At 43.3% G+C, this 17422-nt stretch overlaps 1 protein-coding gene across 3 annotated transcripts in view; it reads right to left on the bottom strand.

The window, feature by feature from the left end:
- MAD1L1 (mitotic arrest deficient 1 like 1) overlaps positions 1 to 17422 on the bottom strand; it is a 3106940-nt gene that overhangs the window by 2945387 nt on the left and 144131 nt on the right. For all 3 annotated transcript variants that reach the window (XM_069647622.1, XM_069647623.1, XM_069647624.1), the window contains one exon: positions 13788 to 13869. In XM_069647622.1, the coding sequence (XP_069503723.1) occupies positions 13788 to 13869 (82 nt within the window). The remainder of the gene's footprint in view (positions 1 to 13787; positions 13870 to 17422) is intronic.

Below are 17422 nucleotides of genomic sequence, written 5' to 3'. Positions count from 1 at the left end.
TCACAGCTGCAGTAAAGCACCCATGGGTGCCCATTTTGTCAAAATGGCCCTGGTCTTCCTTTTTCGACATTTGTCTTGGGATTTACTCTGCACGCCAAACCACGTTTGCGTGTTTTGTCATTGGCGAGATTCACGAGTGAAGCCCACCTCTGGCTCCAGTATGTCTGGCAGGGGCAGGAAGTGAGGGAGGTGCCCGAAACTCCCTGTGCTTAATCCCCTTGGTTACAGGAATGCACCCAAAGGCGATTGGCCGTCTGGCTGTCTGGCAAGAACAGCCACCCTGCTGTGCGATGGACAGCTAGGCTGGAATGAATGGGAAAAACTTGCATAAGAGGCGAGGCTTTTTGGCTTGGAAGGAAGAGTCGACCACTGGACGAAGGAATCCAAAGAACTTCTTGGAAGAGACGCCTGCTGCAACACCTGGAACGTTGGTTTGCCCGGTGAAGCCCTGCTGTTGTGCTGAAGCTCCGAATTTGCCTCGGCTAGAAGACGACTTCTCACTTTCAGTTGTTGGGACCAATCAACTCCAAAAGTAAACCCGTCTGGACATCCTCTCGAAGCTGGCTGTACTTCGGCTGCTGCTGGAACCGAAGTGCCAGGGAGAGAACACCAGAATGTGTGCGTTGCTTTTAAGTTGGACCCGAGCACCAGGAAGATCCTCTGGACATCCCTGAAGCAGGTCTGACCAACCCTGAGCCACAACAGAGTGCTGGACCCCAGATGCGAGGAAAGTCCAGAGTGGTATTTGAGAACCGCAGTTTTGCTATTTGCTATCAGACGCGAGGAGCTGAAACACTGAAGAACCACTGAAATTAAGTTTGCCCATTGCTGCTGCTGACCTTCCCATTGCAGAGCAGGAGTCCCCAGACGTCCTTCCTCTTGTCCCCAAGACCTATTCTCAGGAACAACAGGATCTGCAGAGCTGTACAGGAACAGAAGCCAGCTGGAACCATTTCCTCTAACCAACGGTACAGTAAAGTATAAGAACTCACCTCTTGTTGTGTAGCCTTGCTTGCTCTCAGTTGAGACCTGTCTTGGTTACCTTGCAGAGTTGCTATAGCTTTGCCCCTCACAAGTCTCCCAGCTTGTGGCCCTTCAAGTGTTCCATTTTCTACAAACATTTCTAAAAACATTGTGCAAGCAGTTTTACCTACCTGCAAAGAAGACCTGCAGCTCCCATAGACATTGTGCAATTAACATTGGCTGTCCTGGCTCCCTGAGAGACTCCTCTTTACCTCCGACTTTGTGCTTTGGCCTTTCCCCCCAGGAAAGGGTTAATTTACTCTGCACTGGAAAGTATCAAAAGTACTTACCTGTTTATGAATTATTTGTTAACCTTGCTTTCATTTCTCTATTCTAACTTTTGCAACAAACTCAGTATTGCTCTAAATGTACCAGTAATCAATGTTCACAGTGTCCTAGCTATTTAATTCACCTGTGTTGGAAGCTGAGGTGGAAGCAGTCTGGTGCAGTCCCCCTGTGTTGTCCATTACTACTGGTGCCTGTGGAAGGAGACTATTCTTGAAAAGCCACCACACACCACGGAGCGGTCGCTGGGTTGGAAGCTGAGGTGGAAGCAGTCTGGTGCAGTCCGGGGCAGGATGGAGGTAGCAGGGCGTCTCCGAAGCAAACGATCCAGCCGAGAGGACTCCGGCTTGGACTCGAGGAGCCCTTTGAAACACCCACCCCGACAACGACGTTTGGTCCCTGTGTCACCAGTTACCATTCTGCCTAGTACAGGTATTCAACAATATGTTTTTCACTTTCCAACAACGGCTCCAAGTAACATTGATATTTCTAGTACGCACACCTCCTTGAAACATTTGGACAAAGTAAACAATTGTGTATCACATTGTTCACCACATCAGCCTGAGACCCTGCACGAGAATGTTTTGAAAGAACACGATTCAGTAAACAATCAAGAAAACCCTGCACCTCCTCAGCCCTCCCCCACTGCCACATCGCCTGCTTTACCTGATGGAGGGCCGGAGGAGGAGGGGGGGGTGGGGTGGGGTGGGGGGGGAGATGGTCCGGGGTGGGGGGGGGGATCACTTGCTCTCCATAGTGGTGGGAGTCGGCAGGCGGCTGGAAGGAGGTGAGCGGCCAAGTGAGGAGAGTGAACGGCCGCCCTGCCCGTGGGAGCTACCGCTGGTGCCGTGTGGTCCTTCGCAGCCTCTGGGGGGTGGAGCTCCCGGATGGGGCAGGGGAGAAACTTGCCCCCCCCCCGTTGTGGGAGAGTGTGGGGGAGAGGAAGGGGGCGCTGAGCAGTCGGAAGGGGACAGAGGTGGAGCGGCCAAGAATGACCGCGCTGGGAGCCAGGGTGGGAGTGGCTCCTGTACCGAGTGCGATGGGCCCGCCCCTGGAGATGTGGGAGGGCTCGGACAGTGATTTGCACCTGGATGTGTTCCCGGAAGCTCACACAGAGTCACAAGTACACCCAAATAACCTGATCAATGTTACTATTCAGATCCATCCCCAGATGACAGGGCCTGATCTGAAAAACCCACACGAGGCGGTTGTGCCTGACAAATTTATATTGTCAGCTGATATGAATGGTCTAGAGGCCAAAGGAAAAAATTATCTGAACGCTGGCACAGAAAACGTGAATAACAAACGTAACCCTAGTGAAACAGAGGAAGCACTTAAGCATAATAACTCTCAGCGCATGGCGAACCTTCGACCACGGAAACAGCAGTTAAATTAACCCAGAAAAAACTTGAACTAAAAAGGTAGAACAAAAAGAACAACAACAATGCCGAAACACGTGTACCAGCAGAAAAATGTAAAATCTTTAAATAAGAGCACTACGCAAGACTACTCCAGGTTTAAGGACGAACATTTTGGCCCCAAATCCTATGGCAAAATTCTTCCAGAAGCAACTAATGAAAGATCAATCTCATACAGATGAATTGTCCGATGCAGACTTACTGGAGGGTGCCAATGTACCTACAAATGAATCTACAAACGCCAAGTCACAAGGGGGTCGTGGGGGGGCTTGATTGGGTCTGGAAGGATAGAGGACACACCAAGAATAAGCTTAAAAACTGGGATTCGCTATTTCAAAGACCCAGAATTACAATTTAGTAGGGGCCATCAGTCCTTATCAACCCCAACAAAGCAAGCTCGGGAAGAAACACTGGAGAACTTAATACCCAGGCCTGTAGTTAGTACAATCTGCACGGCAAAGGGATGGGTCTTCGATCTGCGAGAAATCACTAAGAAGAATAGAGCCAAGAGCATAGACCCAACCCCCAATCAGGAAGCAAATGGGCAACCTGCCTGTGATAGAGATTTGCCCTCAAGTGAATCAACCTTAGAAGCCACCTCACAGGTGCTACACAGGATGAGTGAGAACAAACAAGAGCTTTCGGCAAGAGCGCCACTTGAAGGAGATGGTCCTGCAGAAAAGCCCATAAAGAATAACGATTTGGGAGCATACAACACGCCTTGTCCTCAAGCGCACTCTCTGTTACGAAATAGAAGATCTTCAATCGTGATTTCTAGTAACGACAAAAACTCCTACAAAAAAGGCGGATATTTTCTCTGTAATGTCAGCGGTAACAATTGCCCTAGCACCCTTCTGTAAATTATATGAATCGATTTACAACACCTTAAAAGATCACACAACTCTGGCTGCCATGTCGCACTAAAAAATGATTTACATTGAAGGATACATCACGGCTCTGGAAGCAAGGGCCGGGGGGAATGATTCACTCAAGCCCACGGGTGACACTACCGACAACCTAGAACAACAAATTGTGTTGTAAGGGGACAAGATGTCCCATGGGAAAATCTCGACTGCTGTGCAGATGGAGGAATTAGCAAAAGAAGTACTAAACACAACTTGTGTAGAGGGTGGGCTACCAGGGAGTGAATCAACATTATACCATCAAACTGAACCCTTTAGTGGAGGTTTGTGACGTTCTGAAGACAGCCCTCCTAACAAACATCCGGCAACAACAGAGGGCCTCCCAGTTGTCTACAACTAAGAATCAAGCACTTAACGGATGTGTAATCATGTCTATGGAAAACAGTCTGCCCGATACGACTGCAATTGTAGAAGAACAGGAATCCGAGCCCCAAACAAAGTTTCCTGTGGCAAATCTTTCTGGGTCTCTGAAACAAAGCAACACAGACCCCTGTCGGAAGAACCTGAGATCATACCCGCTTTTCATAAAGAAAAAAAACACATACGAGCAAGCCAAAGGAACGAGTGGTAATAGTGGAAGATCAGCAATTACTGCCTGCTCTAACAAAGGGTCCAATAGAAAACCAGAGAAAAAAAGCATGTATGGGAAAGGAGGCAAGAAACAGATCTATGGTTTTTCAGGTCTCAGAACTACCTAACTTAGAAGAAGCAAGCCAGGTCGTCACCCAAAACAAGAAACCGGAAACAGAAGACCCCGAAAAAAGCATAGACCTCCTGGATTTATCGGTGTATTTGAGCGACAGTTCAGAATCATACACTCCACAAGAGGTCCGACAAGGAAGGACTGCGGAAAAAGAGTGAAAAAATGAGAAGACAAGGATACACAACAATGGAGCCCATACCCAACGCTGACAGAAAGACGAGAAAAAATACAAAAAACCTTGGTCGGAAAGAAAGTGGAGAGTCCATTCCATTCTCACCAGAAAGTAAGAACACAGAAAGATCGTAAAGAGATCATAAAGGCCCAGCCAGTTCCAAAATCAAGGATTAGTTCACCAATTTTTAATAGAGATACCAACATCGAGACTTGGGAGAAGGTTAAATCAGTAAATCAAAGTAAAAGAGAAAAAGAAGAGTTGCATCAGAACAAAACAGGGGACGAAATCTAAGAAACGAAAGAAAACAAGATTCAGACATGGAAAAAGACACCCACACTCCATACAGTAAAAAGCTGGGTAGCGAAAGGAGTTTTAAACTGGAACGGGTGGGGGACTTTCAAGATAACCTGATTCTGAACCAGAAAAACATTTTGTCACTATTTAACTGCATCCCAAAGTTGCGGCAGATTAACACAGAAGATATAAAAATTGTGGAGTTCAGTTCTAGTGGTAAAAGAGATTGTGCCTATCTACACATTCCTTCCCCTGTAATCAGATCAATGCTGATTTTGTAACAAGAAAGCTTTCAAATGCTGGGCTACGACTTGTGGGACTGTCATACAAGAGGTGTAGAGAAAGAACAAGGAAAACAACCTCAGGTGAATAACGTCAACAGGCTTCCAAGGCAAGAGGGAATACCAAAGGGTTTGGATAAGATTTCATGCAGACCAACCAAAAGGTCGACACAAACAAAGGAAGTCACCTTGATCGAAAAGTCAACCGGCTCCCTCGAAAGGGATGTTCAAAGAGCTAAGTCAAATAAACCTGGACAAGACGGAACCACTCATCAGGACGCTGTGAACAAGGTCAGATATCCAAAAGGCCCTCTACAGAAGATAAAAATCCCATTTGCCCGAGAAGTTACAGAAATGGCAAATGAACAAACAGCACTAAAGAATAAAAACAAGGATGAGGAAGAAGACCATTACTCGAATTGGACATGGATTTCGAAAGCCCTAGTGAAAAAAAGCTAGCCATGCAAGGCACAGAACGATCGTACAGGGGAATGATAGATCGAAGACCTCGGGAAAAGATACTATCACTATGGGCTGCTGGAATACTAGAGGGTTTAGCCACATCCTGACAAAGAGTGATGTCAATCTGGGGGATTTTGATAGCTCATGTCTCCACGAGACATGGCTAACCAAGAAGCCATTCCTGGAGGGTTACAAAACGTACCTGTCCCCAGCTGTACAATTGGAAAAAGGCCGACCTTCATCAGGTCTGCTGACCGCTCTTAGATCCAGATCAGGGATACATCATATAAAAACATTGACCTCAAATATCCACCTTCAAGTGTCCCTTTTGAAGTGGTCTAAGCAACTGTTGGAAATTAATAAACATGATGTAAATGATGAAGAAATAATCCTGTTGAACACATACTGGAATCCCGCTGCGATCAAGAATGAGGACTACCTAGAAATGGTAGACAATATCTTGGAAAGAATACATACGGAGGGGACGCCGAAATGTATCATTCAATGTGGAGACCTCAATGCGGTATGCCCAAAACCTAGAATGAAGTGTGATAATGGAAAGAAGGTGCCAGTTAACATGGTATGTGGTCAATTATGGATCACGACAATGACCTCCTGGGATCTTCAGAGTTTAGAAACAACAATTCCTAATAATAACCCGAGAATACCGACATGGGAAAGAAACAACTCTATGGCAAATTTAGACCATATATTTGTCTCAAACGAGCTGTTAAGATCATAACTGAGTATGAGGTTGTGAGAACAGCCAACAGTGATCACAATCTTTTAAAGGTAAAACGGACCTGTACAAGAAAAGCCAGATTGACCATGGCAGCAGAGATCGAGGCATGTAAGAACCGCACAAAGTTAAGATTACCTGCTAGTGCAGTCATAGAACTCACGGCTATATACACCAATATCTGTAGGGCAAATCGGTTAACAGGCGTGGAAAATAACTTCGTTTATCAGCCTTTGTTAGAAGCTTTCGAAGTTAAAAGAAAGGCTTGGTCAAATAAGACAAAAACTCATCCACACAAATTTAACAAAAGCATCGTGGAAGAAAAAAAAAATAAGGAAATTAAAGCGCCAAGCAAAAAAAGTAAACATCCCAGAATTGGCAAACAAGCTAAAAGTAGCAATAAGGACATACAAAAGTTAATTCAGACAACACAGAGACCATTAATCAATCTGATGCAGCTGGTATGCTGAAGACAGTGTGTAGCAGGAAAACCGGGGACGTTTGGACTCTAATTAGAACTATATCAGAGCCACAAAATAACTTAATAACTTTGTGGGAGAAGAAGCGTGGTCGATTCACTTCACAAAGTTATTCCAGAAAGTTGGATAGTCCCTTTTTCCAAAACAAGAACCGACAAATATATCTTCTAATCAAGATCCCTTAAAACCAGCATGGGAGAACACTTGGGATCGAGAAGATATTAAGAGAAAACTTGTTTGTTTGAATAAATCAAGAGCCCCTGGGCCCGATGGCATCACTGATGCAGACCTGAAGGAGCATCCCACAGAATGGACCGAATTCATCTACGAGGTAATAATTTTTTTTTTTTACTAAAACAAGATCTATACCGGCCTCATGGACAACAGCAACCATCGTTCCTATTGACAAACTTGGGCCCAGACACCAAACCAAGAACTATCGACTAATCGCACGTTTAGATGTGGTCGGGAAAGTTTGGCTCGCTACTGCTGGAAAACTTCCAAAAATGGGCTAGGTCAACGGGACACAAGGACCCTTTACAATCTGGGTTTGTTAAAGACGCAGGAACGGCACCAAATGTTCTTTTATTAAGCACCTTAAAAATTAAGATCCAGGAAGGAAGTCCGAAGATCCATCTTGCTTTCATTGACCTGGTCCAGGCTTTAGACCAGGTCAACCGTGAAATTCTCTGGGATAAACTAATAACAAGAAATTGCCCGGTAAGTATCTTAGAGCCCATTACAGCACTTCATCAAGACACTTCCATCAGAGTGCGTCTAAACCAATGTGGGATGCTATCAGAGTCAATTCCTACGGCAAGAGGAGTTAAACAAGGGTACCCTCTTGCACCAACACTGTTTAACTCCTATCTTTGGGACATCGAAGAGTGCGACCAGGAGATCCTGTCTTTCCCTCCAACAATAGGGAGGGTCAGGATCCCGAGATTGCTTTATGCGGACGATCTCATTTTGATGGATTACACTCCAATTGGTCTACAACACCAATTAAATGAATTGGCAACTTATATAAGGAGGAACAATTTAGAGATCAACAAAGCTAAAACTAAAGTGATGACTATGTAGCAACATAATACCAGGACTGAGATCTTCAGTTGGACCCTGGAAGGTGAGAAGATAGAACAAGTGAAGAAATTCAAATACTTAGGGGTAATTTTAAGTAACAGCAAAAAAGTGCGCCCTATGCAACATCACCTCTTGGAAAAGACGAAAAAATTGGCAAGCCAGGCAAAAGTAAGAGAAAGAAGATTCGGTCGATTTACAGTAATCCCTTTGATTCAATTTTATAAGGAAAAGGTGGTCCCCTCTTTGATGTATGGTGCGGACGCAATGCCTACTATACCACAAGAATTTGGAAACGTATAGAAGGATTGTTCTGGAAAAATACACTGAATTTACTGCCATCAACACCAGTAAAGTCCTTTCGCCAGGAACTCTGTCTGCAATCTCTGGAGTCGATGGTTGCTAGAAATTCATTAATGCTATACAGGAATGCTCTAACCAGCAACCACCCGAATGTAATGTCTATTATTCATACAGAAATTAAAGAACAGAAAAGCAAACTTCTGATGCTCTGGACGAAAGAAAACCATAAGATCCTTGAAGAGATAAATAGCTCCGAAGAACAACTTATTCAAAATCCGAACAGAGTAAAACAAAAATTGCGGGAACAAGATTGGATGCAGACGACAGCTCAAGCACACAGAAGTAAATTGATAGTTCATTTGCCACCAACAACATGAGGTATAAATGACCTACCAAATTACCTAATAAAATTCCCAAACAAGACCCTGAGAGACAACTTACTACGAGTACAAACGAATCTCTTGCCAACTAACGAAACCAGAACTATAAGAAAACTTACACTGGACAATAGCTGCCGGTTCTGCAAAGTCAAGCTGCAAACAGACGCTTCGACATTTACTATTGTGTACAAATCTGTCAAAGCTGAGAACCGCACACTTGGGTCACATGTTCAAAAGAACATGCGACGAAGAGGATTGGTGGAACCGCCTAACTGAGGGAGATAAGTTATGTGATAGCGGTCTCCCAGTTCTTTTTGAATTTGAAGCTTTAAGACTATAAGCAAGAACAAGGCCGTGAGCCCGGAACTCCAAAGGAGCGGTTTGATTGGTTGTTAGTTTGGATTCATAAAACATTTTATTAGAAGTTGAGAAGAGAGGATGGAGTGGAGACTCATTTTTCTTTCCATTTCTTGTAAAAAAAAAAAAATTAAACAAAAATTGTGAATTTTAACAAGTAAAATAAAAAAATAAAAATTCACCTGAGGGTGTGGTGTAGGAAGTGCCTGTGTGTCATCCCCAATGGGTATAACCTGATTCAGAGAAACTAAGTGTGTTTTGAAGTGTATTATGAGGTTTACATATATAGCTCCCATCTGAAGGCTTATACAACTGACTGAAATAAATTGTTTCATCAAGAAACCTCGAGTATTAAGTGTTTAAAGTGCTACTGTGAAACTCTGTTACAACATTACTGCTCATATTGACCCCTCTTGAGATAAGCGTGGCTGCTCAGCCACACTACCAACCTGTGTAGTTCAGACTTATACCAAAGGTTGGGTCTCCTATTGCCAGGAGATCAAGGTTATTGTAGTGCACCCAAAGGGTACTGCATACAATCTTGCTTAACAGGACCCATAGTGGTATCAAGACGCTGCTAGAGTCACAGGTAGACACCGCGGAAAGTGAGCAGGCAGGGAAACAGAAGAAAGGTAAGGTCCTAAACATCTATGGGCCTCAGACATTCCCCTGCAATATTGAAGGTAACGGGGAGAACATGAAGATCAGGAAGCAAAATGGCACTGGTTATATAAATCGGAGAGACCCGTCCCAGTACAAGTGATGAAAACTGGAAAACAAACTTGATGAATTTTAACTGTATTAATGTGAGAAAGAATCATTGAAACCCTGAAGAGGGAGAGCATATAAAGTGTGCATCACTACCCTGAAGAGGGGAAGTAACCAGTTATCCAAAAAGCAAAGGGTGGAACATAATTGAGCCAACACTATGAACTGAAGGCCAGAGTAGCCCTTAAGATAAATATATAATACAGGCCATACCAGGAAAAGGTGAACTATAATCACCCAGAAGACAAAAAACCCACAGGAAAGGACACTCTTCAAAATGACTCTGAACCCTTTTACACAGATCGAAGTATTCAACAAAGATCAAGATAAGTCCGTACTAAAGGGGCGAGATAAGCTAACAGTCCAATGAGGGAACTACATGAACTGATACAGAGAATAACAAGAGACTAAGAAATGCATATTAGCACCTCTAAAATAAAATAATAATTTAAAAAAGACAACAAAGTGCTTAACACAACATTCAGGAGAAGGGACTCATTCTACAGACCTTAGATGTTTAAAATAGTGGTAGGGCCAGTTAGAATTACTTTTGGGTAGCTGACTTATTGCTTATGTAATGTGTTTAACATCGGTTCTCCCTACATTGTTGAATGCATTTATTGTTTAGACAACTGCTTGCAATTCTGAAGTCGTGTGTAAACCATTGTGGGTTAACTGGCTGTTTACATGCGTACTAAAGTATTTTTATTTAGCTTTTAATAATAAAGTGTGCCTTAGTGTAGTATTGCAATAGTATTGTAATAAGTTAATTTTCATAATTTACCTGTAGGGGTCTTTTCCTCATCAGTTCTTTTCAAGTTTTAACTGTTCTACAAAAGAGTGCCCCGTTCCTCCTATAAGCAGCCTTTCTGTTGACCAACACTACTTAAGAGAATGGCTATAACCTTGCTAACCCTAGGTTGGCTTTTCCAAATCCTACCACATGTAGTGGCTTGGAAAAAGCTCCTGAGCAGAGTTGTAATAAGGTGAAGTCTTGAGTAGCATACATCATAACGGATTCTATTTTTGTGCGTTGTAGGAGAGGTTAGAACTCTAGTCACAAATCTTGGCCCTCAATTTGACTTACCAATCAGGTACCCAACTTATTTTGCATTGGAAAACTTTCCATACATTGATGAAACAAAGTAAAGTTGCATCTGCCCCTTGTGAATTAGGTGTCCTAGGATGCCAATCTAAGGACAAACATGCAAATAGAGCGAGGAAAAGATCAGGAATGGCTGTAATATTAGAAACTGTTGATTGAATGATCACAGCTCCACAATTTCCCTGCACTGTGAAGTTTGAAACATGGAAGCTGATCAAAGGGGCTGGAAATGATTGGATGTGGTGGTCACAGACATTTAAATAGTTACTTAATAATAACTCTCTACCCTAGCCAGCAACAGCAAGTCTTTAAAACAGTGATAAGTAAGGATATTTGGACATTGTGTGAATCGCCCATCTGGTAATCACTCCAAATGGGTCTGCTGCCCCTCAGATCCGTGATGGTCACATATCCTAGTGGTGCATCTGTTCTTTGCCTCAATGGCATTTGTGTGGCTACCCTTTTCAGTTGCAGGAACAAACATTTGATATATGTGTTTGCCCAGTTGCATTTTGTTAGAGGAGCTGCAGAAGATTCCAAGGTGGATATAGTTTTCTATGTTCTTCCAGATGTAACCTTAATCAGAGATCAAAATCGGTTTGTGGACCTGCAGTGAAAAGTAGCTCAGGGCTGTTGGGGGTTCGTGAACAAGCTACGGTATTTGACACAGGAGCTATCTTAGCTTCAAAGTGAAGTATAAAAAACCCTTCTAGACTGCAATTGTCACCATCATTTTGCCATTTCTTGGTTATGAAATTAACAGATGCTACTGTAACCAAGGTTAAATGTTACTCAAGTCTTCATCAGTCTTGGGAGGAAGATGGCCCTGCCCACTGCTGCAGAAATGCATAGGTTTAAGCCAGCGCAATCGGCTATTTAGTGACCAATTGCACATGAAGTGTTAGTTGTGAATAAAATGGGTAGCACAAGAAAGTGCAAAAAGACAGATTGTAAAAATGTAATTCTTATGTAGTAAGATCCCAATCAGGACAGCTGCCGATTCCTCCTCTTTGTACTCCTTTCTAGGGGCACACTTCTTCAGTTTGTTCAGACGTCTCAGTGTCTGCTTCCTTACGATTGTGTGAGGCAAGTACTGTTCATGTCGAAAGCGCCACCAGTGATTTTTTTTGGAGGGCACGTTAGTGGGTGCCACTTTATCCACAGAACCCAGCATGCAAGGGTAGGTGGCTAAATTACTCTTTAAATAGCCTGAAAAAATATCAGGTTGCCTCTAAAGAAGAGAGTGCGTTAAAAAATCATGAATCTGGATCAGCCTAAAAAAAAATCGAATTAAATGTGGTCTAAATAAGCAATAATTCTTCCCACAAAAAGGATATCTAGCCCCATGGTTAACGCGCAAGTGCCCCAAAAAATGCTGGAATGTGTCCACAAAATAAAACCAGTCGATGCTGCCAGATTCAGCTAAAAGAATACCCCTCAATAAAATGCACATGATGCTACCAATAGACTTCCTGCCAATGAATTATAGTTGCAGCACTTAATTGTGCACTTGCTACATATGAACACTAAAGTCCAAGCATTTCATCTAGCTGCAATAAAAGGAGCCTCCCACAACAGAGTCCAAAGTCACAAACAGTATATTCTAGATCTGTGCTCTTCCCTTGTTACTGCACCCGAGTCCCTTATAATCCTGCTTTCCTACTACCCAATGAAGGCTTCTTTCAGCACACAATCGCTTCTTATCAGCAGCTCACACCATGGTCTAAAATCAGTGGGTCAAGGGTAGCAACAAAGGAATCGCAGCATCCTGATTTATGTGGTCCCAGGTTTGATGCAATGACCATAGGGGAGGTGGGGGAGGATAAGGGAGATCCTTCCGTAGGGACTAGTCTATATGAAGTATTGTAGGAAGGCCGATCAATGATACAAGTAACGCAGCAGAAGTGTGTTTTAAACCTGCAAGTTTGTGTTACGTCAGGAAAAGAGTTGGAATAAACACAGTGAAAGAGCTAAACATGATAAGGAAGTTCAAACAATGTCTGGGATGGGACAGCACAAACATGTGGGATTCCCCAAACTCATGAGTCTTGTAACCCAATAGGAATCCTTGTCCCTCCAGCAAAGCAATGTCCATAGATGGGGCCACCAGAAAGATCCAAACCCTATTAACAAGTCCTTCCGCTCCTAGCTAACCCCAAGCTACAACACATTTTCCATTTCTTGGCCAACAAAAGAGTTCACAAAAATCCTATCCTGAAATGTGCATTCGTGTTATGGTCGGTCAGAAGGAGGACACCAATGTGTACCATTTTCATCAGATTACTAGGTAAAGAAATTCAAGAAAATGCCTAACTTTCCCTATCCTAGGGGTTTCCCTACCTAATACTAAATTTGGGCGCTCGTCAATGGTGAATTCCAAAGGCCAAATCAAGTCGGTCCTCCAATCCGGAAATTAACCTAGGCTGACCCTACCACTATTGCTAAACATGAATGAATGATGCTCACTCCATCTTGCCATTCACAGAGACAGGTATTGTCCTTAAACAAGCTTTGTTCCCCACTGGGATGAGTAAGCTTATTGCAATCTTCATATTTGTACTCGCCAGAGATGCCCTGTTCCCCAGGTCTCCTGCTCTCCCAGTTATCCCTGTTGTACTGGGGCCTTGTAATAAATGTGTCTATATTTTTAATATAACACCTGTCTGGAGTAATTTTTAAGTGTCCTTGCTTTCTGTGCTCATTGAGGTCTTTCAGTCACCCTCACCCCTCTTGAGACTTAGTCTTGACCGCCGCCATCGCGACCCTGATTGGTCTGGCTTGTCCAGAGGTTACCCTGTTCCAAGAAACTAGGCTGGCCTTCTGAACTTCTGCCCCTCCAGGTCAGAGTTCAGAAATCCATCTTAACAACACTTTAAAAGCATCAATAACAGAAGTTACTTTTTTGTAATGAAACTACTTCTTGCTGCCTAGGAAATGTGTGAGAAGTTGAAAGAGGCACAACATCTACTAAATTCAGGTAAAACACAGTAACTAGGATATCGGAAAAATTACCTTAATTGTCTGCTCTTGTTCTGCATTCAGAGTCTGGCATTCCTGCAGGGCCTGCAATTTTTGTGTTGTCTCCTGATATTTACTGTAAAACAAGCACAAGGAAAACAAAAATGTTATTTTAAGTCATACAATGCAGAGCAGACAGTTCTAAAAAGATAGAAGCATAAAGGATTTCAAATTTACTGAATAGAAAATTAAGATGTGCTATTTTTAGTCAAACCACCACCAAGTTAAGGTAGGTACAATGAATAGATATTTTAATGCAGAAACAGGCTCAAAACATTCTTCATGCATGCATTTTCGACCCTGAAAATATTCCTCCAGACACTAAAACACAGACTTCCTTCTAAAAGCCAAAGGTGAAAAAAGCGTTTTCGGACGTGTCTGAACAAACAAAGGTAATCTGAAATGCATTAACTTTAACGCTCTGTTATAAACCCTCCTCGCTACACATTAGTAAATTCATATCCGTCCTAACTAGGACCCAATTATGTATTTATTCACATATGTATGGGATTTATGAAGCTCAAGCCCACCTGGAAAGACAATGAGCTGTACATAGGGAACACACCCAGGGACTTACAAGTAAGGTTGCAGGAGTAGCAGGCGTTCTGGGTTGGGTACGGTGAGCGGGTTGGCGGGGGAGCTGCAGAGGTGGAGAATTAGTGTTGAGTGGCGAGATCAGCAATTGGCGATAATTCCTTTAAAGTGTAGGGTCTTGAGATCCTGCCTGAAGTGTAGAATGGAGGGGACAGGCTTATCCCCTTTGGTAATATGTTCCAGAGAAAGGGTGCATAGCAGGTAAAGGACAGTTTCCAGTTTATTCTCCCCTTTGCAGTTCTTGGTCCCAACCAGGCGATAATGTGGCTTCTTGGAAAGCGCTGGCCTCCAGAGACGAGTTGGTCTGACAGGTAGAGTGGTGTACTCGTCCTATACTGTAGTCTTCAACTTGGTCTCAGACTAAGTGGAATTGTGTTCCCACCACCAACCAACAGTTGTTGTCTGCAGTTGCTTCTGGTTGTGCTCCTCTTTCTGATTCTCCAAATGCAGCCAGGCTCTAGACTTTTGCATGCAGTATGCGTGCAAACAGTCCCCCTCTCCAGTAGCTTTCTCTCTTGACAGATTAAGGGCTAGAACCTGCATCAGGCTTTTTGGCAACATGCCCTCCTTCCTTTTGAAACAATAGTAGGGAGGGGGCCACAGTACTCCGTTAACTGCTCTATTTGCGGTCTCTCTCACCTCCTGCTGCACCAACTCTCTGAAACTGAACCTCTTCCCTAGCTCCAACATGGACGGTCTTTAGCTGTTTCCAATTGCCCCAATATGGCCTGGAATTTGTTGGCTGGCCATTAGTCCCCGGGTACATGATTGTTCAAGGCTCCCTATCTCCCCCTTCCCACCATGCGTTTTCTCACCACTAATAATTCTCATCTGGTGTGCAGAGTGCCTAATTGAGAAGGAGGCTGCTGACTGAGGGTTCAAAATGTGCAACTGGCATCAATGGTCACGAGTAACCGTCATGATGCCAACTCGGGTCCACAAACTAGCTCCATGTGTGTCTGATAATTGGCACCCTAGTACTGTCACTCATTTGCGTCATGGGTTCTCAAACTCCCCAGCACACCAAGCCCTTTGGTGAGCAAGTTGGTGTGTATGCGAGTAGGTTTGCAATTTTCTTGCCTACTCTGCAGTAGGCCTCCTAATGTTCAGATGGTGCTGTAGCCCACAGACCACCAGTACAAATGTGCTAAACCTTCAATATCTTGAGTTTTGGTCTACAACTACCACTGGGTTCTCCCTATACATTAGTGTTGGTAGAGAGGATGAAAGGATCCACCATATACCACTTCCAGGGATCACTACAGTTAGCAGCTGGCTTGACCGGTCCCGAAGAACATTTTGGTCCCCTCTCCCCTAACCTGGTCTTCACAAGTCGCACAAACCTCAGAAGCAGTGGTTGAAGTGGGCAGGAGCGGTGCTCCTCTACTTTTAATTAAGATTTAATGTTCGCATACTTATTTTTTTTTTTAAAGAAACCATTCCGGAATGGTTTTGCTTTAAAAAAAGAAAAAGTGTAGGAAGGAGTTGAAACTTGGCTTTTTTTTAATTATTTATACATTTTCAGGTAAACAAAAATCAACGAACTGCTGGGCCCTGAAGACCCTTCGCATATGGAAACAAGGCATAATCACCATATACTAGTGGTACGACAGACACGAGGTTCAATTTTCAAGTACTAGGGTTTATTGCAAAGCAAATATATTCTCAGTCGGCCGACTGGGTCTAACGTCTCGCAATGTGTGTCACCCAGACCTCGTGAGACGCAAGAGTGTGAACATTCTACAAATATATATATATATATAAATAAAAAGACAATCATACAATCTCTTTGTGACACATCAAAACCACCCATCATTTATTTTCTTGAGCAAGGGTTCGGTAATGGACAATTATGACAAATATGATACATTATGACACGTTTCTTACCTAATCTATATTACTCGTTTTAGCAATAGTTGCAATTTGCAGTAAGCAGACAGTTCTTTGTTATGAAGAACATAAGGCACTTGTTCAGCAAGGCTACTGTGTTTGTAGGAGAGGCACATTCCAAAGCGTGTTATCTACTGGTTTCTATTTGTCAACTAGAGTCCAGCCTGATCTAAGGAGAGCCCCGAAGTGGGGGCCGCTAGGAAAAGTATAATTCATGTTTAACGGCCTATTTCTACAGTTTCAGCGAGACCGGCCGGCACCTGGGCCGCTGATTAAATGCCTTGCATTGTGAGGGAGGAAAACAATGTATTTCTGTACTGTTTGGCGTCTCTGTCTGGGCCGGTCTCTCAACATGTAGCCTGGCCTCGCTCTGTGCATGAGCTTTTGGAATAAAATACATTTTGCAAAGCGTTGAACAGAAAGGAAGAGAAAGCAAATGGCGGATGTTATGCTGACGATTCTTTGTTGGCGATGTAGGGCATATGATGCGATTGGTTTTCGGCCAACATAATATACCTTCTATACTTCGTTAGGGCAGTTTCTAGACTTAAAAAGCCTCCTTTTGGCCGTAAGCCAAGAGCATGATCCCTACATTGCATCTTCATCTGACCACGTATCTAGTTCTGAACTATGCATGCTACTGTAAACGTCATCAATATTAATGGACAAATTCTTTCATTGTTTCCATTTCGTTGTTTGCATTCGTATTCAACTTGGAAGTTTTTTTCTGTTACCATGTGTACACATTCATTTGTTATTTCAGAGCAAAGGATTGGCAGGCAGTGTATGCAACAACAACATGTCATGATGATTCCAAGTAATGCTATTAGAATTGCAATTAGTTTCCACCCCCATGAGCGCAGTACCTCCCAAAATCATGAACTTATATTCAGCTCCCAACCGCCTGTCGGGGTATGAATGTCAGAACTTAAAATGTGCAATTTCTTGATTGGCTTGAAAATCGTAGGGTAGGAGTCACTTACAAATACACAGCACGCTGACCCCACGATTTCACACACACCTCCACGGTGGGCCGAGATTATATCAAGAGCCATTCTATTTTGAAGTGTCATTAATCTAACTGCCTTTTCTTCTAATGTCATTATATAATATGTCAGTTTTGCTATGTCCTCCGCAATTAATCC

This window comes from Ambystoma mexicanum, chromosome 2q, assembly GCF_040938575.1.
Source record: "Ambystoma mexicanum isolate Mex_15411 chromosome 2q, UKY_AmexF1_1, whole genome shotgun sequence".
NCBI lineage: Eukaryota > Metazoa > Chordata > Amphibia > Caudata > Ambystomatidae > Ambystoma > Ambystoma mexicanum.
This window is presented reverse-complemented; position numbering and strand designations above follow the sequence as displayed.